The following is a 26913-nucleotide window of genomic DNA, read 5'->3' as shown; positions in this document are numbered from 1 at the left end:
TCACTAGGGCAGAGTCTTCATGACCTAATCACTTCTGAAAAGATCCCACCTGGTTCCACCTCTTAATACCTTTCAATGGGGATTATAATTTAAACGTGTGTGTGTGTGTGTGTGTGTGTGTGTGTGATTTTATTAGTGCTTTATAATTTATTCAGAATAGTGGGATTTATTGGAATATATACATACATGCACATATCATAATTTGGTCACTTTCCTTGCTCAGTACCTCTCTTTTCCTTCTCTTCTTTCCTTCTCCAATCCCCATTCTCTGTTCCACTGTTTTCCATTCTGGGTTTTTTAAAAATATTTTTAGTTATACTTGGACGCAGTGTCTTTATTTTGTTTATTTACTTTTATGCAGTGCAGAGGATCGAACCCAGTGCCTCACATGTGGGAGGCAAGCACTTTACCATTGAGCCATACCCTAGCCACCTTCCCTTCTGTTTTCATGAAATATCCCCCCCCCCTTCTATGTATGAGAGAAAACTTACAACCCTTGACTTTCTGAGTCTGGCTTATTTCACTTAACTAGATATTCTCTGGCTAAATCCATTTTCCTGCATAAGACATAATTTCATTCTTATGGCTGCATAAAACTTCATGTATATATGCCACATTTTCTTTATCCTTTTATCTGCTGTTGGACGCAGAGGCTGATTCCATAATTGGCTATTGTGAATTGTGCTCCTTTAAACATAGGTAGGCGACTATCACTGTAGTATATTGACTGTAGTTCTTTTGGATAAATACTGAGGAATTGTATAGCAGGGTCATATGATGGTCCCATTCCTAGTCTTTTGAGGCATCTCCATACTGGTTTCCATAGTGGCTCTACAATTTGCAGTCCTACCAACAATGTATAAGTGTTCCTTTTCCCACACATCCGTACCAGTATTTATTATTTGTATTTTTGATAAATGCCATTCTAAATGGAGTGAGATGAAATCTCAGTGGAGTTTTTAATTTGCGTTTTCCTGATTGCTGGGGATTCAACATGAATTCTGATGGAGACATTCAAACCATAGCAGTGGATAAATAGACGAATAAGCAAAAAATACTTGTTTTGTTCAACTGGTGATTATGTAAAAAATTACATAGTCTTTGTACTGAACCTTTTTTTTAAAAAAATGCCTGTATTCTCAGTTTATAGTCTCTAAATTCTGCTACTGCTTTGGAGTCTTTCCAATTGTAGAAATTTATCTGACCTGGTTGGTTTTTTCCACATGGTCTTTTCAGTGTACTATTGAGATGCAAATATTAATATTTTTTACTTGCATAAACAGTATAATGATGTGATGTAAACTTTCGTGTATCATGTTTAGATGGACCTTTATTTGACATAGTGTTAGGACTTTTAAAGTCCCATTTCATGTTCTTTAATTTAAAAAAATCATTATCTTTGATTTAAAAATGAGAACATAGTGTGGCATTATTAAATGAACTTTCATATGTGGAACCATCTCTCCTGTGACTTTTAGAGGTGATGTTAACTCGGAGGGTTTCTGTTTTCTTTTGCCAGGTTGACAAAGATGCTGAATTAGTGGCCCAGTGGAACTATTGTACTCTAAGTCAGGAGATACTGAAACGACCAGTAGTTGCCTGTGAACTTGGCAGGTATGGTTTCTTTGCTTCATCAAGATGAGTTTATTCAATGATTTTGAGGAACACTTCATTATATAAATATTCTCAAATAATGAAATAGGAATTAACCCAAGCAAACTTATGAGGCATAGGTTATCATTCCCTGTTGCTGAACATAATTCTGCAATCTCCTAATCAATATGATATATTCAACCCATGATTTAAAAACTGAAGGACCAAGTTATAATTATGCTAAATCATAAACAGAAAGCCCAAAGGAGCCTTGTGAGGTAGAGAATGGGGAAAACTGGAGAGATCATATCCTATAAAGGAGGAGCTGCAACTCAGTTCTAGCCAATTTTTATAGTTCGAGAACATGGGTCTAGTCATTGTAAGCTTCTGATTTTTATTTTTGAAGTTGAAAATATGTACTTTTATACTAAATCTCACAATTTCTGTAATTCTTGTTTGGGTTATATTCAACCCTTAAGAATGCCAGTTTGCCGTCCTTGACTTGTGTTTCTTTTTAAACTCTGATAGTAGTTGAAACATGGTGAAGTATACAATATACTTTTTGGTAATGCAGAGCATTTCCTTTATCAAATGTAATGCATTTGGGGTTGCACTAAATTTGTTCTTCTTTTGTTGTTTTCTTGAAAGTTGATTATTGCCCTCATAGTTTGACTAGTTCTTATTCTTGCAGACTTTATAACAAAGATGCCGTCATTGAGTTTCTTTTGGACAAATCTGCTGAAAAGGCTCTTGGGAAGGCAGCATCTCACATTAAAAGCATTAAGGTAAGAAGAGTGACTCTGGAGTGCTCCTGGGGTCTCAGTGTAACGAGGTTTATTTTATGGAATTCATGTACATGAAAGTAAATTTAGAAATTTGAGATTGTAGTCACAACCCACCATACAATATGGCTGTTCTTGGGAGGTCTTGTAAATCTCAAGTCTGGAGTCCCGTCCCCCCCCCCCCCCCGCCATGTACTTTCTGTCTTAGAAATCTGTTGTGCTTTCATGTGCATGAAAGTCCTTTGAAAATTCTTAATGTCTTATAAACTTGTTGGGAAGCATTATTTTTGTAATTGAGATTCAGGTATTTGAGGGCTAGGGATATAGTTCAGAAGCAGAGCCCTTGATAACATGCATGAAGCCTTGGGTTTGATTCTCAGCACTGAGAAAAAAAAGGACTCAATGACTTGAATTTTTTTATTATTATTATTATTATAAATTTTTAAATTTTTTTTTAGTTGTAGTTGGACACAGTATCCTTATTTATTTTTATATGGTTCTGAGGATCAAACCCAGTGCCTCACATGTGCACGGGAGGCACTCTACCACTAAGCTACAGCCCCAGCCCCAGCGACTTGAATTTTAAATTTGGAATCTACTTTCATACAATGACAAAATTTTCAAAGTCTGTGTGTTTTTATATTAAAGGTTCAGCTATATATTAGAAGTTCTGATTGGCAAGTTAAAATTCTTCCATTATAGTGGAAAAACAAGTTTTTTAGTAAAGGAATTTGTTGAAAGGACAGAATCATTCAAATCTGGTCTATAGAGGAAATCAGATAATTAAGAATTTATTATACCCCTCATCTCAAAAAGACTTCCTTTAGTTCACATGGCTAGTCTGTAAGATGCTTAAACTAGAACTCCTTCCCCTGACTCCCAGTCTGACTTTAGGATTTTTCTTTTTACTTTTTATTATGATACTAAGCTTTTCATTTGAATTCTCAGAGTGATTAGAGGATATGCTCACTTTAGGCAGATTAATAATTCCGAAATGTAGCTAATAGTAGTGCTATAGAAATGGCTGTGCTGATTTTAATTACTCTTCTACTTTGGGAAGAGAATTAATTTCTGAAAACCCCATGGTATCACAAATTATGTTGCCTCAAAAATTCAGTTATTATTGAAATTAATTCATATAATTCTATACTTAAAAACACAATGTTTAGTTTTATATATAGCTGAACCTTTAATGTAAAAACACACATTCTTACATACACTCTGATTTCTTTTTTTTTTTTTAATTTTTTAATATTTATTTATTTTTTAGTTTTTGGCCGACACACAATATCTTTGTATGTGGTGCTGAGGATCGAACCCGGGCCGCACGCATGCCAGGCGAGCACGCTACCGCTTGAGCCACATCCCCAGCCCCACTCTGATTTCTTAGAGAAATCAGAGCAGAAAAGAAAAAGAATTCAAGTGAAATAATGCAGATAAACAAGATTGTCACTGCAGCCCACAAATACTCTGAGCAGCTCTTGCCCAGGAAGATGAGCAGTGGCTTTCCTTCTGAGGCACTCAGCTGCTCCTCAGAGTGTTAAAATCAAAAGAGGAAGAAATGCCTTGAATGCTGTAGTGAAGCCGTGGCATCAAACCACCTATCAAGCTGCATTCTGAAAAGCCCGATATTGGTGTGTTGAAATACAGTATGGCAGTATTCTGTCTTAGACTCACTAGGTGTTGGCCCACAGATTTTATTGTCTCTTCAATCATTATATAAATATGGATGGTCAGTAATATGGAGCAGACTCAGCGGGAAGAGAAGTATTCCTTATTAAAGTGCAGTAATTTCTTCCTCCCTCCCTCCCTCCGTTCCTTTGAGTGCTGAGGATTAAATTTAGGGCCTTATGCATGTGAGGCAAGTGCTCTACCCCTAAGATACACCCTCAGTCTTCTGTGCAGTAATTTTTGGATTGAGAAGATCCTTTTTCTTAAATACTTACAAAATAGAAATTACTCAACAAATTTACAGATGGTTTTTTAGTTAGGATGATTTGACTTATGATTTTTTGACTTTATATTGGTGCAGATAATAGACATTCAGTGGAAATTCTGCTTGGCATTTTGACTTCTGGTCTTTTCCCAGGCTAGCAATAGGTATGCGCTATCCCTAGTGGTACTGGCCAGAGGCATGGAGCAGCTCCCCATCTGCCCTGTGCCCATGATGGTGAACAGCCAGTGCTCTAATGCTCTGTGTTGCTTAGCTATGGCGCTGTTTAGGGCAGGTGTGTTCAGTGCGTTTTCCCCTTACCCTGAGTTCACCAGGACATGACCCCATAATAAATGGAGCATCTATACTTGGTAGTCTGTGAATTTTTAAAATCCTGTTTTCTGTACAGTTTATGATTTAATATTGTATCTGTGTTTCTTGGTGGTCAAAGGAAGCATCTATGGAAAAGAGGTTTGGCTTGGGAGGGACGAGAATAACAGTTTCTCTGTTAATTTAGGGGGGTTTTAAGGCAAAGAATGATCCATTTACCAAATGAATTCTTAGAATGTTAATGACTTTTCTCAGAACGTGACAGAACTAAAGCTTTCTGATAATCCTGCCTGGGGAGGAGACAGAGGAAACACGAAAGGCGACAGGCATGATGACCTCCAGCGAGCACGTTTCATCTGCCCCGTGGTGGGCCTGGAGATGAACGGCCGACACAGGTGAGTGGGGGCTGGCCCAATGGTGGACCTGGCTCTCTCCTTTCCAGCCATCTTCTCTGACCACGTCTGCTTAGCTGTGCTGTCTGTGGCTCTCTGCTCTTGATAGAGGAAAACTAAAGTAAAGTGGAACTGGAGTAATTCTCTTGGAACATAAGACTAGAGTTTGGCTATTTGGTTATCTTTTCCTAAGGGACAGAAGGGGCAAGTTTCCCTTGAAACAACCCCTATTCCTCAATGTTACTAAATGTATGCAGTGGCAAACATTGTTACGAGACTGAAGGCCCAGCTGGTAACACTAACTTATAGCTAACACATCCTCTGACTTGAGCCTCAGAAATCTTGGGATTGAGATTTATATAACAAATATAAAGCGAACTATACATTTTCCTCATTTAAAAATAGAAACGTTGAATGGGCTAATAGGTGTCTTTGTATAAGATGTCTCATAAGCAGAATCATTAAGCCCCTTTCCCACCATGTAGAAGTATCTTTGATAACAGGTAGTCCAGACTGCCCTCTGGAATCTTCTATCTCTACATGACATATTTGAAAGGTAGCATTTTTGCCTGTTTTCATTTAGGAAAGGGAAAAGCATCTTAGTTAAGTAAAAACTTTGTTCCCATGAGCAGCTGCCTTTACTCTCAGGCGTCCTGGCACGGTATGTTCATTCATATAACAAACACATCAGGGCCACTTCCCATGTGCCAGGCAGTGTGCTGAATGTGCCAGAGAGACTGACCTCCATGCTCTGGATGGCCCAGAGCTTTGTGGACCTGGAGAGAAGTAACACATAAGGCCCAAGGAACCGTTACTTTTGAAGATTATCTTCTTCCAATAATCTGAATTTAAACCATTTAGTGTCTGTCTTGAACCTCACTGATTGGAACAAACAGAAATATTCTGGGGATCCTGACTCATTTTCTTAATCTTTTCCCACTTTCATGTATTTTTTATATATGCATGTACATATGTACATACACTGAAGTGAAAGCCACATACCATAAAATTGACCACTTTAAAGTATACATGTGCTGGGATTGTGGCTTAGTGGTATATCACTTGCCTAGCATGCATGAGGCATTGGGTTGAATCCCCAGCACCACATTAAAAAAACATAAAAATAAAAGAAAATAAAGTACACACGTGGTGTCATTTAATACATTCACACTGTCATGCAGTCACTACCTCTATCTAATTCCAAAATATTTTCTGTCACCCTCGGAAAAAAATCCATACCTGCTGAGCAGCCACTCTCTGCCCCCAGCAGCTACCACTCTGCTTTCTGTCTCAATATATTTACCTGTCTGTTCTGGTTATTTCATACACATAGAATCATAAAATATTATGACCTTTTATGTCTGATTTCCCACTTCTTTTTAAGAAAACCGTAGTTCAGCCCTGAAGAGGAACTTGCCAGAAGACAAAGCTCAGTGGCAGGGCTTTGAGTGGGAGCTACCTGTAGCCTGTGGCTGTGACTGTGGCTCCCCTGGTTCCTTCCCTTTTCTTCTGCTGATTAATCTCTTCTCCTTTTTCTCTTCTAAGTTACTTGAGTTGTGCCTGCTTTGGCTTTTGTCCTGATTAATAGAGCCTCTGCACTAGAAAATTTTTTGATGAATTGATGTACGTAATAAAGATTATATAAAGACTTAAATATGCAGAGAAATAGAAATAAATTTCTAGTATAGTAAAACACTGGATCTTTGTTTAAAGAAAAGTAATTTCCTAATATGTAATAATTGATAATCATCCATAAGATTTTTTTTTCATCCTAAATAACATTTAATTAATTTACTGCTATTTTGTTTATTAGATTTTTGTCAGGGTGGTCTACTTCTGCTACAATCCCTGGGATATTGGTGAAAATTTCTATTGTGCATTTGTAAGGGGCTGTGTAAAGTAAAGTGTGGAAGTGCTTTCTGCTCCTCCAGTCCTACCTTTAGAGGTTGTGTTGTAAGTTGTCTGGCATTTACTGTCCCCTCCTTCACATCACACCCACATCCCACTTCTCTACTCCTCTTCAAACATCCCTGTGAGTAAACACGGATTCTTCCACATGATCATGGGGTCCTGTTATGCATATTTTGTAATCTCTTCTTTTTCCACTTCCCTGTCTGATCTGAACATGTTTCATGGCCTGGAATACCAGTTTGCCTTACTCTTAATAGTTCTGTGGGTATTCATCCTTAATTTAACTATTCATTCCCCACTGATGAGCACTGGAGTGGTTTTCTTCTCTTCTTTGTTACAGACAGTATCGTACTTCACTGTGTGACCCAAATACGTTTCAACGTTTGTGTACTTGGGGCATGTTTCTATACAATCACATTTCTTTATTCTTCCCTTTCTTCACGGTGCTGGGAGTTGAACCCAGTGCCTTTGCATGTTCTAAGTGAGTGCTCTACCATGGAGCTACACCCCAGCCCTGGGAGAAATTTTTTTTTTTTTTTTTTTTTTTTAAAGAGAGAGTGAGAGAGGAGAGAGAGAGAGAGAGAATTTTTAATATTTATTTTTTAGTTCTCGGCAGACACAACATCTTTGTTGGTATGTGGTGCTGAGGATCGAACCCGGGCCGCACGCATGCCAGGCGAGCGCGCCACCGCTTGAGCCACATCCCCAGCCCCTGGGAGAAATTTTTAAAGTGATTCTTTAGTTGCTATGACCAAATTATCTTCCTGAAAAGTTGTGCACACCTACCAACAAATGTACCTGTGTCCTCAGATGGTTTCCACTGGATAGCCTTTAATTCGTTAACCATTGCCTGATAATATTACATATTGTGAATTTGAAATGTGTTTCCTTAACATTTGAGGTTAACCATTTTTTCATGTTCTTTTCTTAATATTTCTTTTGTGAATTTAATATTTCTTTTTTGTGTTAATGCCCTTTTCTCATTTTTCTTTTGTACTTTTATTGCTCATTAAGATCCCTTCAAATAGTAATAAAATAAGCTCTGAACCTCATATATATTTAAAACAACTTCTCCCTTAGTGCCTATTCTGTCTTTTAATGTGTTTATGGTTTTAGTTTCAATTTTTTAAAAAATTTTGGACATACTTTTTTTAATAGGATAAATTTATCTTTGTGATTCTTGTCGTTGTGTAAATGAAAAATGCTAATTGATAATGTAATCACTAATTTTTAGTTCTTGTCTAAGCTATTCTCCATGTTGGACTCTTTCTCTAGGTTTTGCTTTCTTCGATGCTGTGGTTGTGTGTTTTCCGAACGTGCCTTGAAAGAGATAAAAGCAGAAGTTTGCCACACAGTGAGTTCTTGCCATATTCTACTTACTCCCTTCGGTAGCTGAGGAAATCAGATGGTTGAAGTCCCTCCCTCTGCTTGTCATTTATGGATCCTTAAATTCTTTCTGAAACAGATCTGATAAGTTGCTTCTCTTCTTAAAACTCTGCTGTGTCTCTTTTTTTTTTTTTTTTTTTTTGGTGAAAGTACAGACTCACCAGCTTCTTGTGACTTGATGTAACCAGCCTGTCCAGGTCAGCTCTGGGCTGTTCCTGGATGTGCCACTCTTTCGTGGGCCTACATTCCCTCTACTCTGACCTGCCAGCCTGGAGAGGCCCTGCTCCCCCTGAGCCTTGGATTCAGTTCTTACTTCTGTGGTGAATCTTTGTTGCTAGTCCTCTTTCCACTTTCCTTGGTACTGTGTTACTCCACTGGCCTCATCATGATGCAATGTGTATTTATGTGTGTGGTTTTGGACCATGAATTTTTGAAGGTGGGAACAAAATGGGTTCATTTTCTGATCTCCGGGGTTTGTTCCCTCTAGGGCCACAAACACTCACATGAATGAGCAAATGCCTTGGTGTGACAGCTAGCCTTCTCAGATCACACAAAGCAAATACTAATGATGTTGCTTCTGTAGAGTTGTGTTACCAAAGCCCCAAACCCTCATGTCTTTGATGTTCTTCTGGCCTTGGAAAGCCTGGCATTTAGTTTGGTGTCATGGATGCCAGCAGCTTCTGACTGTACACCTGTATTAACTGGATTTCATTAGACCCGTATTATTTCCCCATGTTGTGGATGATTCTCAGCCAGTAGCTTTCATGAAGCACTTGTCATGGGGGCAGCCATGCCCTAGGTACCTATTGGTGGCATATTCCTGGAAGAAAAAATCCTTGAGGGTCCTGCCCTTGGGCATCCCACGCCAGCTGGAGAGATAGACACTCAATAAAGGAGCAAGACTGTATGGGCTGTGATGGATGCTTGGAAAGAAGCACTCAAGGCAGTGACGGGGAGAGACTGCACTAGTGGAGGTCAAGAAGGCATCTCTGGAGGTTTGACCAAAACTAGAGGGAAAGAGGAGTCAGCCATGCACATTTGAAAGCAACCTCTTGGGCAGCAGGAATAGCATGTTAGCTCAGAGTGACAGGGGACTTTGCTAGTTCAGGGGACAGAAAGTGTGGCCAGGGTGGAGGGCAGAAGAGGAGAAGTATGTGAGATTGGAAGGTTAAGAGGGGTCACTTATACAGGGCCAGGGGACCACATTGTGTTTATGGATTTTATTCTAAGGTCATTGAAAAGCTAGAGGGCAGCTTTAACCCAGATATACTTTAGATTTAAAGTTATTCCCTCTACTAAAGAAGCTGGACATGGAAGAGGACATCTTTGGTGATTCATTTATAGAGCTCAGGCAGGTAAAAGGTAATTGGTGGTGCAGAAGTCAGTGGAGGGCATTTGGGGTGACTATAAATGAAGTCTTCATAGAATTTGGAAACTCTTATTAAGCTTTTTTTTTTTAAAAAAAGAATTGATTATGTAGTTTAATTGGCAGTATTTATAGTGTCTCCTTTTGGAAGACAATATTACTAGTGTTGCAAGGGAAAACAAGATTTAGATGACAGGCCCTGTGCTCAGGGAGGCTGCAGTCCTACAGGAGTCATAATTTACATGAACTATCTTGTTCCATTTTATTCTTTGAGGCCAAATTCCAACATGGTGAAGGTGTTTTTGATGTTCAGGGGCCAGAGCACTTTCTTATGGCGGTGCTCTGGTGGGAAGTGGCTACATGAATGGGTAAGCATTTGTTCTGGGCCTGGAAGGAAAAGTGTGCATGTCATGGGACCAACTCTCCAAGGAGATCATGATTGCTAGACATAAAGGTGTTGCTTTGAGGTGATCCACAGACAGGGTGTCAAACTTTATCTCTGCAGGACATCACTGAGTGAGATGCTGATAATTTGGCAGCACTTCTGCAGACCTGCTTGGGTGAAGGAAGAAAGTCTCCTTGGTCACAGTATTTTTTATTACCTATCTTAATATTTGCTTACTGCCTCAGAAAGAGTAGGCTTAAGCTCAGAGCCATTTCTGCCAAACTCTGCAGAGGGGAAGAGCAATGACACATCTTCTGGAGCTGCAGCAAATCATGCAGATGTCACTGAAGGGAAATAAAGCCACAGTGTCAGGAACCAAGACAAGTGTTTTCATTTTTTAGATAATGTCTGAAATGTAGAGAAGTCACTGACATTAGAACAATGTCAGGAGCCTCAAGGGTATTTAGGGCATGTGTTTTCTCTGCTTTTTGGCAGGCGGACCACTAGGGGCTTAACGGAAGGGTGCTTGACCCTTTTTATTTTTTAAGACAGGGTCTTACTACATTGCTCGGGCTAAGTGCTAGGTTAGCCTTGAACTTGCAATCCTCCTGCCTCAGCCCCTCGCTGCTGGGATCACAGGTGTGCACGTCCGTGGTTTCACTGACATTGGACTTTTCAGCTCACTAGAAGAGATTAAAGGGTTTGAAATAGCCTTGGTCCCATGTTGGAAAACACATGGTGTGTGCACTTGATTTCAGTTAACAGGATCCAGACAGATACAGTTGCTAGGGTTTTTGTTTTATTTTTACTGTAAACAAATCAGTAGCCAAAAAGTTAATTGTATTCCCTACTGTGTTCTTCACTTCTTGTAAGAAGCAGCAGCAATTGGAGTAATTATGAGATGCCAACAAATGATGTGCTTGTTACTTAGAGCACGATCCATAGATGTGTGATATTAGCATCACCTGAGAGTTTGTTTGATTTTTTTTAAGAAATGCAGAATTTCAGCCCTAATTCAGACCTGTTGAAATAGAATTTGCACTTTGAGAAGATTGCCAGATGATTTGTATGCATAGTAGTAAAATGTGAAAAGTGCTGCTGAGCAGATGTTAGGGGTATGATAAGTAGTTTTTGGCTTGCTAACTTTCTGGCTTTGTATATTTGGGCTTTCTAGGTAGGTGAATGGGATTTGTGGTTGTTTTAAAATAAGAAGTAAAACTATGTGTGCTGATGTTGTCTTTTTGCATTCATTTTATGAAGTAAGCGGAGTAGAAAGGGAAAGATTACTTAGGAAAGGAAATATTTTCAAAATTGATATCCTAATTCTAATTTCCAGACCCTGGCCTCTTCCAGGTTAAGATTTCTGCAATTTCTATGGTCTTAATTAATGTTTAGCTTCAGGGAATCACATAATATATGGCCTTGCCAATGTATTTCAGACATTTTTTTTTTACCTATGATTTAATTTTTCCTTTTACTTTACAAATGAGTACACATAGAGTCTGGTTCAGAATAGACCAAACATTGGCTTCTTCTTGGTTTGATACTAACAGGCTGCCACTTGCCTGACCTCTTAGCCTTCCATAGTCAGAGTGGCCATCTGTCTCTCACCCTGTTAATCCATTGCCTCCCCCAAAACTCCACCAGAGCTCAGGTCCCAAGCTGCTTTGTTGCACTGTCTCTTATGTTACTTTCTTACTTTTATTGTTTAGGAAGCTATGTTTGTGATAGTATTGGATCCTGCAGGGCAGGGGCAGGTCTGTGCCCCTTCCAATGAGGGCACAGACCTCATGGAGTTGAGTGATGGCCTGGACTCTGCAGCCAGACTGCTTGCCTGCTCCAGTGCCAGCTTCCGAGCCCAGTGATCCTGGGAAGGTTTCATTGCCTGCCTGTGCCCCAGTTTCCTGCTCTGCGAAAGCATTAGATGTTATTCTGAGTGCTGCTTCTATGATAACACATTCGATCCTCACAGTAGCCCTGGTGGTAGTTATTCTGATGTATCAGGTCACTCTTCATAGTGTATGACTGTTCTAAGGATTGACACTGAAATGGAGTGAAGGCAGTGCCTTAGGCCTGGCTCTGTCATAGTAGCCCTGCACCATACACCCATGTTTCAAGTACATTGAAAAGACTTAAGTTTCTTTTTTTTTTTAATGTGGCTTGCATCCAGTCACTAGTGAGTTTTTATAAAATGCAGAGCACATGATTATGGTGAAGCCAGGCAGTCAGGATGTCTCAGTTGGTACCTTTGAGAATGCTATTTGCCTGGAAGACTGAAGCAAAATGGTGGTGTGCTACAGGAGACTCCTGTCATCTTTCTGGTACTGCTGATATTTTCTGTGCGTTTTCAGGGGAAGAAATGTTCATTTAAATCAAGATCTTCCTGTTCTGTGGTTCACTTAAATTTGGCCTGTGGTGCTTGCCTTCAGAACCACTCTTCCTCTCCTGCCTCTCCAGGGCTGTGATTTTATTTGTATGTGTGGGAAGGTTGAGTTTACTGAGGTGCTTGCAGTTTGCCTTTGAAATATGTTCACTTCTTTAGTTTCCTCCTGCTTTTCCTTTTTTAGTTGTTTTATGCTGTGTTCTTTAGTGGCTTTATACTTCAATCCTGTGTGATGCCACGAACACTTTTAGAGAAAGTTTTCAACTAGTGTGTATAAAATTCTCAATGAGCAGCAACAATAAAACAGGGACCCTGCGAGGGAGGAGAGCTGGATCTGTGGCTGGAGGTAGTTCAGACTGTCAGTGCCTTAGGCCTGGCTCTGTCACAGTAGCCCTGCACCACACGTGTATATAGTATCTGAAGTTAAATTAATTAAAAATATAAAAGTTAGAAATCAAGATTCACTCACTGCCTCTGTCTTTCTCACCACATTTTCATCGTCCAGCGTCCCCTACAGCTGTGGTGGTGTCGGGCACTCAGGTGTTTCCACTCCACATGGACTTATTTGACCCAGAGAAATTAACGGTTGGGTATTTTTCTAGGGTTCTCCAGAATAAGGTAATATTGTTCTCAGCCAATAAGGACAACTTTAGATAAACATGTTTTCATTTTCAGTGGGAGCTTGTCCGTTATTGTCTCTATACAAGAGTTCCAGGCCCTCAGAACAAGATGTGTTGCTCTTAGCTCCAGCTTGAACCTGGATCTCAGCATTTGGAAAACCCAGGTTTTCAGCAACCATCTCCTGAAGCTGTCTGTTTCCAGATGTTTCTCCATATGTCACCACTGGTAGCTTGAGTTATTTTTTCTCTTGTGATTTCTTTCTCAAAGCTATAAAAGTGGCCTGTAATCAATAGTAAAGTCTTGTCAATAGCATGCTTCTGAGTTCATTTTAGGACTGGTCTTGTCCCATTCTTTCTCTTTTGGTTCGTCCTCTTGTTTCAAGTCAGGAAACAGAGTGATCCCAAAAAGAGCGTTCACGCTGCTTAGTGGGTCAGTTTCATGTTGAAATGAGTTTCCTGTTGGAAACTCCAGTGTGGTTCAACGGGGACTTCTGCCTGCCTTAGGGTCTGAAGTCGGTGCCGCCTCTCTAAGCATGTGACCACAAGTGGGTCTGAGGAGGGTTCGAATTTGTTGGCAAACAGAGAAGGTGACTTAATGATCCATGGCAGGTCTCCTAGTCCGTACACACAGGTGTCTTGGATGTAGTGGCCTACAAGAAGAAAGACGAAAACTGAGCTGCCGTTGTTTCCTCGCAGTTCACATTCACACAGAAAAGAGGCTGTGCTGCTTCTGATGGCATCTGACAGCCTCTGCACCTTCATAAGAGTTCAGATCAATAGCATTTCTGTGATTGCTTTAGCCGAGGCTTTTGTGTTTTGAGTTCTGAATTTAAGGTGAAAAAGGAGCATTTTCGTTCTTTTTGTTTATGATTTCTAAAATGTTTTATACTTGCGTGGCTGCCTTAGGTGAATACTGTGGAATCCTAGCTAGTTGTGGCACAGGGAGTTGAAGTAGCACTCATTTGCCTGGTAAAATCTAAATTCTGATAGGTGTTTTTTTTTTTTTTTTGGTGTGTGTGTGTGTGTGTGTGTGTGTGTGTGTGTGTACCTGAGGATTGGACCCACAGCATTGAGCTATAATATACACCCTGCCCCTTTTATTTTATTTTGAGTCAAAGTATCAAAATAAAGTTGCCCGGGCTGGCCTCAAACTTGGGATTCTCTTGCCTCAGCCTCCCAAGTTGCTTGGGATTACAGGTGTGCACCACCTTGCCCTACTCTGTTAGGTTCTGATTCCACAACCAAGTCTTTTCCTAGGTCGTGAGTAGTTTATCAAGAAAGTGTTAGTTTTAATGAACATCGCTCTGTCTTTCATTGATTTTGCAGAGTGAGCATGTCATGTGTAATTAAAAGGGAAATTGCGTTTGGAAGCAGTGCTGATGGGATCCCTTTGAGACAAACCCTGTGGCATTTCTAGTGCCTCACACTGTGTGTGGTACCTTCTGCTCTCTTGATCCTCTCGATACCACACTGATGTGGTTTCCATTTGTACCCTCAGTTTGCAGGTGAGAAGTGAGGTCTCAGCTCTGGAGCAGAGGCCTGTCCATTTGGTGACCCTGCCCTCTCACTGCTGAGCTCCTTCTTTTGCCCTCCCTATATCGGCCCAGGAAATAGTGTTTTAAAAGGGAGAGGGTACTGCAAACTGAAAAGTCTAATGTTGTTTATAAGACTGAAATAAAATCAGAAGGAACTCTGCTTCTGCTGAGCAGAGTCTATGTAAAGGGCCTAGAACTGGCACTTGGTAGGCATGGCACTGGTGGCAGCTATTATCATGATGAAACATTTTTTAAGTGATGGACTTTTTTTGTGTGTGTGTGGGGGGGGGTACTGGAAACAGGACCCAGGGGTGCTTTATTCCTGAGCTACATCCCCAGCCATAAAAAACCATATATATATTCGAGACAGGATTTCATAAGTTTCCTGGACTGGTGTTGAACTTGCAATCCTCCTGAGTTGCAAGGATTTCAGGTGTGTGCCACCATGCCTGGATAACTGATAAACACTCTTGGTACAAAGTGATGGAATCTCAATAATATCTAAGTAGTTGAAAAGTCTAAGTTCAAAGATAAGCAATGTGAAAAACAGGACATAAGTGAGCAATGAATCAGCTACCCCTTGATCATAACTTCATAACTGTTGATTAGATGCATATGGGTTTGAACTAGAAGGAAACAGAAAAAATGGAACATTTTCAAGGTCCTGTTAATGCTGTGTGGGTAATTAAAAATAAAGGAGCTCTTGGCTGCTGGTTATTGTGGGATATTGGCATTCTGTGGCAGGGTTGAATGTGAGCTGGCCAGTGTTGTTGCCATGGGCAGCTGCACCTTCTTTGAGACCCAACTCTGCCCTTCCTGTGCATTTGGGTGTGGCTTTAGGACTAGGTGAGCCTGGGGTCGGATACTAGCGTCTACCTGAGAGTGCTTGTGAGGATGAGTGCAGGCTCCGGAAGGTGTACCACCGTTTCTACCCCTAGTGCTTGGCCTGAGTCAGTGCTGATCTGAATGCTGCCCACATGTGGCTGTGTGACTGCTGTTCAGCCAACTAACTGAACTTGGTTTATTTTGCTTGTCTAGTCAAACCCAGGGGCCATACCCAAACAGTTTGTACCCTGAAGCCAGTGATAGTAAGAACTTTCTGAACTCTTTGCAGTTAGGGGCAGTGCTGTTGTTGAAACATTCAGGTTGCCACCGTGTAAATCTTTAGCCATTACTGTATTCCTGAGCCATTACTGTATTATTGGTAGCCATAACCCTTCTTCCACCACTTGCACACCATTTTCAGGGAGCATCTAAGCCCCCTGCTTTTCTGAGCACTTAGGTACTGGTCCTAGCCACCCCTGTGGTAATTAGGCAGGAGTGCCTGCTTCCTAATGAAAGGCAAGCTGTTTGTCAACCTGCTATTGCGCTGTTGCCTTCTTGCCCTGTGAAGAGCTCCCGAGTTGAATCATGTCTACCCATTGAAAGATACTTCATGGAATGTTTACCCCAGGAGTGGGGCATAGCTCACTGGTGGTGCACTTGCCCAGTGTGCACAAATTCATCCCCACCCCTACCAACAAGGCAAAAGGGAAAAAATCCCAGCTCTTCTGCTGCTACCTCTCAGGAGGTGGAGGTGCACAAGGCCACAAGAATTACTTGTCTTTGAACTATTCTGACATCAAAGTTTACATTTTCATTTACCTATAGCCCATGTATTTGGGGTCAGTCTTTTTTTTAATATTTATTTTTTAGTTTTCGATGGACACAACATCTTTATTTTTTAAAATTTTTTATGTGGTACTGAGGATCAAACCCAGCGCCCCGCACATGCTAGGCGAGCGCACTACCGCTGGAGCCACATCCCCAGCCCCTGGGTCAGTCTTTTTAATAGCTAGAAAACTAACTGAACTTGGTTTATTTTGCTTGTCTAGTCAAACCCAGAGGCCATACCCAAATGCACTATTAGAACAGGTCGTCCCATCTCTGCAGTAGTTCCCCGCCTGTGGCTAGGAAACTACTTATGGACAAACTGCAGGGCCCAAGTATCTTTGCAGAGGGGATGCTCTGCCACAGCCACCTTCATGTAGCTTTGCTTGGGTCTTCTGCATTCTCTATTCACTACTGTTTGCAGCTCCACCTGAAGGCTGGGCACCCCCTGCCATTTTCCTTTCATGAGCTCTCACAGCATTGGCATCTCTGCTGAACTCCTTGACATTGAACTGCGAGCTGCCTGTCCTGCATCTTGTTCTCCCCTACACTACTGCACCTCCCAAGCAGCCATCTTGGGGGTGGGGGAATGGGGACAGTGGGCCAGAAGAGGTCCACAGGAGCCACATTCCAGTGTCTCTCTCTAGGCATCCCCCAGCCTGGTGTGCCAAGAGCCCCTCTGCACCCAATCAGTTTCCTCTAGACTTTTCATGGAATAAAGGCACATGCTCCCCATCCAAAACCCGTCTTTGGGGTGTCCATCTATCCCCTCCCATGATTAAAATCTCTGGGACACTAAAAAGACGAGGAATAGATTGGGGGGGATAAACTTTGAATTACTTAAAAATGTAATAATCTCTTTTCCTTATTTCTTTTAGAAAGCATGCAGGTAAGACAAATGTGAGGCCCGATGCTCCAGAGAGGGCATAGCAGACTATCTGTAAAAGGCCAGAGAGGACATGTTTTGGGCTTTCTGGGTCCCTACTCAGTTCTGCCCTTCACTGTCATAAATAAGGTACTGCTGGGCATGGTGGTGCACACCTATAATCCCAGTGACTTGGGAGGTTGAGGCAGGAGGATTGTAAGTTGGAGTCCAGACTATACAATTTAGTGAGACATTGTCTCAAAAAAAAAAAAAAATGTCTGGGATGTAGCTCAGCGGTAGAGCAACCCTGGGTTCATTCCCAGTACCAAACAAAAACAAACAGTAAAACAAGCACATGGGTGTGGCTTTGTTCCAGTAAAACTTTGTTTATATAAAGAAGTAGCAGGCAGTTGCGCATGGCAGCAGTTGGCTCGCCCCACTGTCATCTGGCACCTGCGTTATTCAGTCTTATATTCTAATGCACAGCGAACACAGGGCTCGTTTTTAGTCAATGTTGGGTTTGAATTCTAAAAGCAGATTTAAGAAAAATTCAGATAGCTTGTGACTTTTATCTAAAAACTTATTCAGTTATGACCCTGCTTATTCACCTTGTGAAAGTTTAACCCCAGGTATGTTTAAGAATTGTACCTTTTCTGTGTGGAGCTTATGTTAAATTAAAAATGTTGTATACATTGACACCCATGCTGTTGGGTGGCCATTGACTCCAGGTCAAGCCTGGTTGCAGCGGCCCCCACCACTGTTGAGGCAGCAGCTGTGTGATTTCTGTATCAGGTTGCGTAGCCTTGCTTTGCTGGCTTTTACCTCTACATCCGTCATGGACACTTCCTTCCTCTGCTCTCCTCTTCATGGCTCGAATGTTCCCTTCCCAGCCAGCATCTGGCGTAGCACCTGGAGCATCTAAGGAGACACAACCAACACACACATTGTGGACCCAGCTTCCTGAACTTTTAGTACAAGTTCTTCTGCAAGGTCATTGCCGTTCCCTCTAGATCAGGCAGTCAGTGAGAAGGACAGGGGGCAGTCCATTGTTGGCTGAGGCGCCTCATTGGTTATGTCCTACCAGGGGCTAGCACTCGTGGGCAGGTGGTGTACCACTCTGGTGGTGATGTCAGGGTCGACCAAGGGCCGGGCTCTGCATCTATGTGCCTGGTGTTCTTTCATCCCTTTGCCTCCCCTGTAACTCATTCATGTAAGTTGGGTGCTCTTCGTGGTCATGGGGGTTCTTGGATTTTGATTGTTCTGGAACAGCCTCTCCAGTGATTTGAAATTGGGACTTAAAACAGGTATGGGATTTTAAAAGGGGTCTCGGCAGTCTCTGCCAGGTCCTTTGCACAGTGTTCTGGACTGATGAGCGTGGCTTTTTAAGCCTAAAGCCATGCACCTGAGGAGCCAGTTGGCCATTTACAAAGAGGAAATACTTAAGTCCACCTAGAGGAGGGTGTTAGATTTCCCTCTGCCTTGGAGAACCTATCCAAAGTATTAGATTTGCAACAAAAAAACCAACCAGCTTTAATATTTTCCTTTTTATGGTGCTGGGGATTGAGACCAGGGCCTTGTGCATGCAAGGCAAGCACTCTACCAACTGAGCTTTGTCCCCAGCCCCTAATATTTTCCATTCTTAATGGCCGTTTGCACACCATTTGACCCTATGCATCTCCAGTAGTGTTTATCAAGTGAAGGAAGAATGAAGAACTTTCCAAAAAGTTATGCTCAGCATTTTCAAAAGGCTCTGGCTGAGGTGAAGGCAAAATGCCAGACTCCTTTCTACAGAGGGAACAAATACAGCCATGTTTGCTTGGGAACCTGTGGCCTTTGCTAATGTCAGACTCCTAAAACCAAAGACCTGGATTCCTCAAGCAGGCATTTACAAAGCCACAGGAAGACAGCTAAATAGAAAGCATCTTCAATTAAGAATGAGACTTGGGGCTGGGGATGTGGCTCAAGCGGTATCGCGCTTGCCTGGCATGCGTGCGGCCTGGGTTCGATCCTCAGCACCACGTACCAACAAAGATGTTGTGTCCGCCGAGAACTAAAAAATAAATATTAAAAATTCTCTCTCTCTCTCTCTCTCTCTCTCTCTGTCTCTGTCTCTCTCCTCTCTCACTGTCTCTAAAAAAAAAAAAAAAAAAAAAAAAAGAATGAGACTCCTACGGTTGCTTCTGACCTGAGCAGACATTTGTATGGTCGGATGGCGCTTACCTTTTAGTTGATTTAAGGTCACCCAGTAGTGCTGCTCTGGGTTGAGGATGTGTTTGGACCACTGAAGCATGTCTTTTGCACGGATGTCAGTCAGTATGAACTCCACAAACTTTCTTGTGAGTATGTAGTAAGCACTTCCAAAGTAAATTTTTAGGTTATGAGGTGGCTTGTGTTTGAATTTTTTATTTGGAGATATGTAGACATTTCCTTCAGGACTGGGCTCAGGATGATTTTGACTGGCCTCGGATGTAATGTTTAGTGGATGTATTACTCCAGGAGTAATATTTTTATCATTCCATTTGCTTCTGATGTGGTGTATGATTTCTTTGTTGGTTTTGATTGGAAAATCTTGTCCACAAAGATTAATGACATAGTTCCATTGAAATTTGGATTGGACTAGATCTTTCATACAATTAATGTCTGCCTGTAGTCTTGTAAGGCCAGCATGAACCACCTTCTGTCTCTTTGAAATAAAGATGTTTTCAAAACAGTCAACCAGGCTTTGCACCACAGTCTTATACTTCTTTGAAACCTTTTCATCAACATGAATACAGTAAACATTTTGAGGTGCATAAATAGCTCTGAGAAGCTGCACAAACATGGCCAGCTCCTTGTGAATGGTTATAATATATGCCAAAGAGAAATTACCCTCTTCTGCAGACAGGGGCCTGGTTATGAAGTGCAGTCCTTGGGAAATCCTGGAGCAGTTTCCTGGTGTACGTAAATAAGCAAATATTCCAGTTGTTTGAGGGTTTTTACAGAATTTTGCAATTTGGGGAGCTGCCTCTTTCCCTTGAAATAAAGCTGAACATAGTTCATCTGGATAGAAGCCACATTCCACTGCTTCTGGAGAGGTGGGCGCCTCCTCTGCTTCCTCAAGATCTGGGCTTCTTAAGTAAAGGAAAACGAAGATGCAAATTGCTACACACACGAGGAGCCCAGGCTTTGTGGCTCGAAGTTGGCTCATGTTTTGAGTTCTGAGCGCATTCTGATTACAGCAGTCGGAAAGTTTTTCTTTAAATTTCCTAAAAGAACAACAGGTAGAATTTAGAGTGTTGTAACTTTTTTTCCAACTTTATCAAAGCATACTAAAACTACATGTATTTAAAGTTCATAATTTTACCAGTGTTTTGTTTGTGACAAGGTCTCATGTCATGTTGCCCAGACTGGGCTCAAAGACCTGGTCTCAGGTAATCCCCTTGCTCAGCTGGGCTGAGCTGCATACCACCAGCTGACTAGAATAGAGCCAGTTTTTATGTATTTGAATGTTTGAGAAACCACCACCACAGTGAAGATAACAAGCGTTCTCCCCACCCCTGAGTTTTAACCCTTCCCTCTTGCCATCCCCACCTCTGAGCACTCACTGGCAGGCTTTCTGTCATTCTGGATTCATTTGCATATTCTAGAATTTTATAGCATGTACTTTCTCTGCCTGGTGTTTTTCACTTATGATAATGCTGCTTAGAATCGTCCTTGTCATTGTGTTTATCCCTGTTCTTTCTTACTGCTGTATTCAATCGTATGACTGGGCGCAGTTGGTGCATTCCTCTGCTGATGGGCATTTAAGTCGTTGCCAGTTTGTGTTTCAGGGATGCTATAAGCATTGCGTACCAGCCTGTGTGGGCAGGTATTTTCGTTTTCTTGGCTAAACATCAGATGGTGCTATAGCTGGTCCACTCATCACTACATCCCCCCCCACCCCGTGACACCCCCAGGCTGTTTTCCAGAGTGGCTGAAGCAGCAGTATATGCAAGTCCACTTGCTTTGCATCCTGTCAGCGCTGGGTGAGATCAGGTGTTTTAACTGTAGCTATTCTAATAAGCATGGAGTGGTGGGTCCTTGGGGTTTGACTCTGCATCTCCCTGCTGACTGAAGATGTTGAGATATTTTCAAGTGTTTTCCCCATTTATTTATGCCATTATTCTGTATTATGTTGAAATTACGTCTTTTCAGTAAAGCGAATGACAAAGTAAGACAAATTTTGTGATTATAAACCTAAATCTTTTGAATTCGTTTATGAATTGTTTTAAAGGAATACTTTACTGATTAAATACAATGTCTTTATCTAATGAAGTTATTTGATGAAAATGTAGTTGCCTATCTTGATCTATATGTAGGTATATGAATAGGTGTAGCCATAGCAAAAAGTAATCAAAAGTCTTTTAATTAGTTAAATATTAGTGCTACCATTCTCAGAAATTTAGGGTAGGAAATTTGTGAGCTAAAATGTCATTTGAGTCATGTCTCTCTGTTCCCATAAAAAGCCATGTCTTTTTCTGTGTCCTGTTCTTCAGAAGCCTCTGTTCTTTGGACGGGAGTTCTGTCCTGGAGTTGACATAATGCCTTGCCTGTCCTCTCATCATTACACGTGCTGTTCAGATTGACCAGACAGCATTTTGAATTATCCTTGTGTTCTTGACTGTGAGGCATTGAAATCCACAAATATATGTTGATTGTGGATTTTTTAAATGTTTTATATTTATTTTCATTGTACGGCCTCTTTCTACCCAGTATGCTTGAAAAGTAAAAAGCTGCCCCTGTCCACATGTACCAGCCAGGTAATGATGTTCTATGGTGGTGCAGTAAATGTTGATTGCCCCAAATGTCAAACCTTAAAGATATTTTATAAATTACATAGTACTTTGTAAACGTAAAACTCAGCATTTTCATGTATGGTCTCTAAAATAAACAAAGCTGTGTAATAAAATTAGAAATGGAATGGAAAGAAAACACCTTCTTAAAATGAAAGCAAAGCTTTTTACAGTGTTTAGAAACTTTGATTACAGGTAAGCCATATAGTGTAGTTTTTTGTCACATCTCTTCCTGTGTTGTAGCTGTAGTTTGCGGGGCAGGGAGGTGAAGTTTTGTCTCTTGCCTTGGTTTTGCTCCTGTGGTAGAAGTAAGCCCCTCTGTGCAGACACATTGTCCCCACATAGCCCTCTCTCATGTAACCCTGACCAGCCAGAAGTGGCAGAGCCCAGGGGATTGGGTATTTTCAGTAGTTTATGTAATTAAATGAAGACCAGCCCCAGGGGTAGCCCGTTGTCCTTCAGGGTGGAACCTGACTGAGTGGGTTTCCTCTCTTCATAGACACAGGCAGGAAGGGGGAGCTGGTGGCGTGGGGACTGGTTACCTCTCCTCCTTATTCTGACAGTGCAGCTTTTTACAGCTGCCAGCTTAACTCTGGCTCTGGTTCACTTTGAAATTCAGAATAGTTACCTACTGGAATGCCACCTGCAGTTTATCTTTCTGTTATTACTTCAGCGAAGGCTTTGTGAGGCTGACAGGTCAGGTGTTGTTATGAGGTCTTTGAAGATTGCATTGCTGATGAAAATAAATAGTTCTTGCTCTCTCTTGAACATGACATCCAGGGGATAATGTGAAAATAACAGGGTTACTCTTTGGGGCTGGCAATTTTCCCTTTTACGGTAATGGTGACTCTGTTCTGCTTTGCAAGCATTTTCTAGCTGTTCTCAGGTGTCGTTTTCTCTATTGTAAAGTCAACTTTTTTATCCATAACGAAATGTGTTCATTACACCTATGACTTTCTGTCACTAAATTAATTTCCAAGAAAAGTAGGTAGTGTCTTCCAAGTGTAAATGTGAAATCCTAAAGAAGTATAATCTTACTGATTTTTTGAGCCATTTTTTTTTCTCCACAAAATTTTAAATATGTATTTCCTTAAAGGCTTTAGAAAGAAAGGACACACATTATCCATAAGTATATGGAATTGACATTCGGGTTCTTTGTCCAGCCTGGGCATTCTTACCACTCTATGTCCTGTTCCTGGGCTTTATTAAATCCCACATGGCTTCTAAATTCTTGGGCATGTGAGATCACTTTGAGGCTTTTGCCACATACTGCCTTTCCTTAGGTTGTCTTTCTTAGTCCATGTGTGCTTTAGTAATCTTTGCTACCCCATAGCTGCAGCCTTTGAACAGGAGCATTGTTACAGTATTGTAACATATGTAGAATTAAATAGCTTCCAGATAGCAAATAACATGAAGCTTACACAGTGGACTGAAGCCATGCCACAGTCAGGAAACACTGCAGAATGCAGCCATGAGACAGGGATCAAAGCCATGGCTACAGTGGCTTAAAGGTGGAGCAAAGGTAGAGTGTGACTTTCCCCCTTTATCCAGTGCTGAATTCTGATCAGTTACAGGAATAATTTCATTATAGTTCTCAGTGGAATTGTCCTGCATCTTGTGTTTTTGTCTAAGCCCAATGTACTTCCCAGGAATCGTTTCAGAACATTTTACCTACCGTCCATGTTCATTCTGTGCTCTCCCTCCCCACTCCCAGCAAGCCTCAGTAGTGGGTTTGGTGCCATGAGTCACCCCAGGGCCGTTTTTTTAGAGCAGGCATTCGAAATTTGTTGAAATGAGATTTAATTTGTTGGGAAGGCCTGTTGTGGGGGTTGGTACTGGCTCTTCATAAGCACTCACTTTTATGCTGAATTTTTTAGACTTTGTTTTTCTTTAGTCTTTTCTTTTAAAGGTAATTCCAGCAAGTAAATATGTATAATAGATGGGCATCTTTCAAGATGAACTTAAAGTATCTTGTCATATATTCTAAAATATTATTGCTTTAAGACATTAATATAAGTTTAATCAGCAGAAACAATTTATTTAATACTCAAAGTTTTTCAGATATTTATTTAAAGAAAAAAAAACAGCAATGCTCATTATCACATTTACCTTATTGAGAACCTGATATTTGGCTTGGAGACTGGGAATATGGGCTTTGACGGCAGCCTCCTAAGCGTGCTGGGTGGGTGCAGGAGTGCAGGAGTGGTGCCATGCTGAGCCTGGCTGGCCCCAGGAGTTGCTCAGCGCTCACCAGCCCAGGCATCTCATCAGCTCTCATTCCCTGGAGGTCTGTGTCCCTGACCACCAGAGCCTGGGTCTCTCTCCATTCACTGTGCCTGTCTGAAGTGGCCAGGGCCACAGCAGTGTGTCTGTTACTTTTGTCATTTTTAGGCTCAGAATAATGTACAGAGCACCCTGGACAGGAACACTTTTCCTTGAACCATTTGGGTTTACTGTGTTAGTTGGGCTTGTTTTGAAATCAAAAACTGTTCAGCTATCCAGGAAAGTGGAAGTCTTAATCACAGCAAGCTTGCTCCTTTGACATGTGTAAACTTTTGTAAGCCATTTTGAAGTAAAGAAGAAAACTTCATTTTAGGATATCCACTCAAAATGACCACAACCAATAAAACAGTCTGTTTTCATTACTGGCACAAAATGAGAATTGAAGATTTGGACATGGCCTGGAGGTTGATTTAGTTATTACCTCCCTGTAAGGAATTAACAGGTGGTAGCATTTTAAATTTAAAAATCTAGTTGACCTCATACTGTGAAAATATTCCACTTTTATTTTCTTTGGCTTAAACAAAAAGTGAGACTGTTTTTCAAAAGATACCCACAAATCTGCATTTGAAATGTTAGTCAGAGTCTAGTCTTTTATTTAAAGCCATAAAGGGAATGAAGAAAAACACACTTTTACTTCAGAGGTAAATTACACTTAACCTGTGCACTCCTGGACCTGCGAAGTTAAAGACACTCACCAGAAGATGCTGCTGCCTTCTGCGAAGTGGGGATCCTGGCAGGGCCTCTGCCACCTCTTCTCCTCCCTGTGGCTTCCTGGGCAGTGGCTCCCTCTCTGGAGTTGCCTGGCAGGCCGTGCTGCCTTTGCATCCCCAGAGAGTTGCATTCTCATTGATTCTGTCATGTAGATGGAAAAATAGTTGTTGTTGTTGCTTCTCCATTTCTTCAAGACTGGGTCACCTGCTGAAGAAACAAAACCAGGCAAGAGAAGACCCTGCTCTGATGAAGGGCAGCAGGGCAAGCTTGCATTCTGGAAACTGTTAGGTGAAATCCTGGCATTCATGGGTCAGATGTGTTAAATGCTTTTAAAAATAGGAGCCAAAAATTTAGTTATCTGACCCCTTTTCATTAGAGTGATAAAAAAAAGTCATTTAAAAATCTCACATCTTCCTGAATACTATCCAGCTGAAGCATGGGGCTCCAGTGTTGCTCACAGGCACCATCTCTGGGAGCAAGGTGATCCTTGAGCACCCTGTCCTCTCTAGCTCCCCCAGCAATGTGGGCGGGTCCCGCCTGCTCCCCTTGGTTGGCTCTGCTCTCCCTTCCACCTTTGGGCTCCTGTCCTCTTAACGTCCTTTCCTCCTCAGGTTCTAAAGGGTTTTTCATGAACTCTTTTTAAGTTCACTGTAGACAGATCTACTAAGAATAGTGACACCAAGGGATGTCAGTCACATCATCAGGGAACCGGGGTAGCTTTGTGCCAGAGCACTCACCCACCTGGCATGCACCTGGCCTTGAGTTCCGTCCTAGTACTGAGGACAAAGAAAAAAGAAGGAAAAAAGTCACATACTGTGGAGATTTGTCATCTCCTCATATGTGTCTGGACACCGGCCTGGGCAGTTGAGTCACATGAGCCCACATTGTCCCCACCTGCTGGTGGAATGGAGTGACTGGTGCATATGCTGCTTTTCTGTAGAGTGGATCTGAGGGTGCCATGGAAAGACCTTAACTGAGCAGATAGGACCAGATCTCCGTAACTAAAGGTGTTGCAGCATTCATGCAGCCTTTCCATAGTGAGCCAGTGTGCTTCATGCTCCTGTGGAAACTTTCATCTTCCATGAGTTGAGGTTCTCATTTTTTTACCTAACAAGATTCACAAAGTGAAACCAAGCGTAGTAGTGCACACCTGTAATCCCAGCAGCTTGGGAGGCTCAGGCAGGAGGATCTCAAGTTCAAGACTAGCCTTGGCAACTTCTTAGTAAGACCCTGTCTCAAGTAAAAAATAAAAAGGGCTAGGATGTAGCTCAGTGGTAGAACACCCCTGAATTCTATCCCCAGTACAAGAAATAAAAAAATATAAAAAAAGATTCACCAAGTAAAGCTCATATTATGTATGAAAAGGCTACCCTGCCAGCTTGTGAAGTCTTGCTATGACTGTCCCCAGTACCCTAAATGTGTGCTTGAAGTTTCTTCTATGGATGCTGCTGAACTGGACCAGTAGTTATGTACATACTGGCCATTCCTGGAGGGAGGGGACTGGGCTGGATTCTACCTGATTCTCACTGCTCTATCAGAAAGGAGGAAGTCATTCTAAGCCAAAGAGAAATGGCAGGAACAACTGAGGACACGATGGAGAGAGTTGCCTGTGTGGTTCTCAGGAAAGCACTGACCCAAGAAGAACCCAAGGAGATGGACGAGGAATAAATGGGTTCATACATAAATTTTTATACAGATTGATTAAAATGAAATTTGGAAAATGAAAGCCTTGAGAGATAAAATGGACAGATGGCTTGTGTGTAATTAACAAAAAGCAATATGAATGCAGTGGGGATTTTTTATTTTTTAAAGCCCAAAATGAGCTGTCTCTTTGGCATTCAGATTAACATAAAATTTGGTTTTTGTTTTTCTCAAACCATGTGGTGTGATGGATGTGCTCAGAGTAGGGAGTGTGAATTTTTTGTAAACTCCTGGGGAACTGTTTGGCTTTAAAATTTTATTACTTTTCATTCCTGG

At 41.5% G+C, this 26913-nt stretch overlaps 2 protein-coding genes across 2 annotated transcripts in view; one reads left to right on the top strand and one right to left on the bottom strand.

Moving 5' to 3' along the window:
* Rtf2 (replication termination factor 2) overlaps positions 1-26913 on the top strand; it is a 46095-nt gene that overhangs the window by 4693 nt on the left and 14489 nt on the right. The window contains exons 2-5 of the mRNA XM_026406777.2: positions 1520-1614; positions 2285-2378; positions 4894-5033; positions 8217-8295. Coding sequence (XP_026262562.1) covers positions 1520-1614; positions 2285-2378; positions 4894-5033; positions 8217-8295 — 408 coding nt within the window. The remainder of the gene's footprint in view (positions 1-1519; positions 1615-2284; positions 2379-4893; positions 5034-8216; positions 8296-26913) is intronic.
* LOC113195300 (putative beta-1,3-galactosyl-O-glycosyl-glycoprotein beta-1,6-N-acetylglucosaminyltransferase 7) lies at positions 13505-20318 on the bottom strand. Its single transcript, XM_026406776.2, has 3 exons — positions 19352-20318; positions 17954-18049; positions 13505-13731 (listed from the first exon to the last, which is right to left on the bottom strand). Exons 1-3 carry the CDS (start codon positions 20316-20318, stop codon positions 13505-13507), a joined length of 1290 nt encoding a protein of 429 aa, XP_026262561.1.

This window comes from Urocitellus parryii, chromosome 6 (genome assembly GCF_045843805.1).
Source record: "Urocitellus parryii isolate mUroPar1 chromosome 6, mUroPar1.hap1, whole genome shotgun sequence".
In the NCBI taxonomy this organism is placed as follows: Eukaryota; Metazoa; Chordata; class Mammalia; order Rodentia; family Sciuridae; genus Urocitellus; species Urocitellus parryii.
Note: the sequence above shows the minus strand (reverse complement) of the source record. Positions and strands in the feature narration are given on the sequence as shown.

Coding starts and splice junctions, on each gene's coding strand:
- LOC113195300 (XM_026406776.2), bottom strand. CDS start 20,318: ATGAGCCAACTTCGAGCCACAAAGCCTGGGCTCCTCGTGTGTGTAGCA. Junction 18,050..19,351: donor GACCTTAAATCAACTAAAAG/GTAAGCGCCATC, acceptor GTGTCTCCTTAG/ATGCTCCAGGTGCTACGCCA. Junction 13,732..17,953: donor TGTCCATGACGGATGTAGAG/GTAAAAGCCAGC, acceptor TTCTTCTTGTAG/GCCACTACATCCAAGACACC.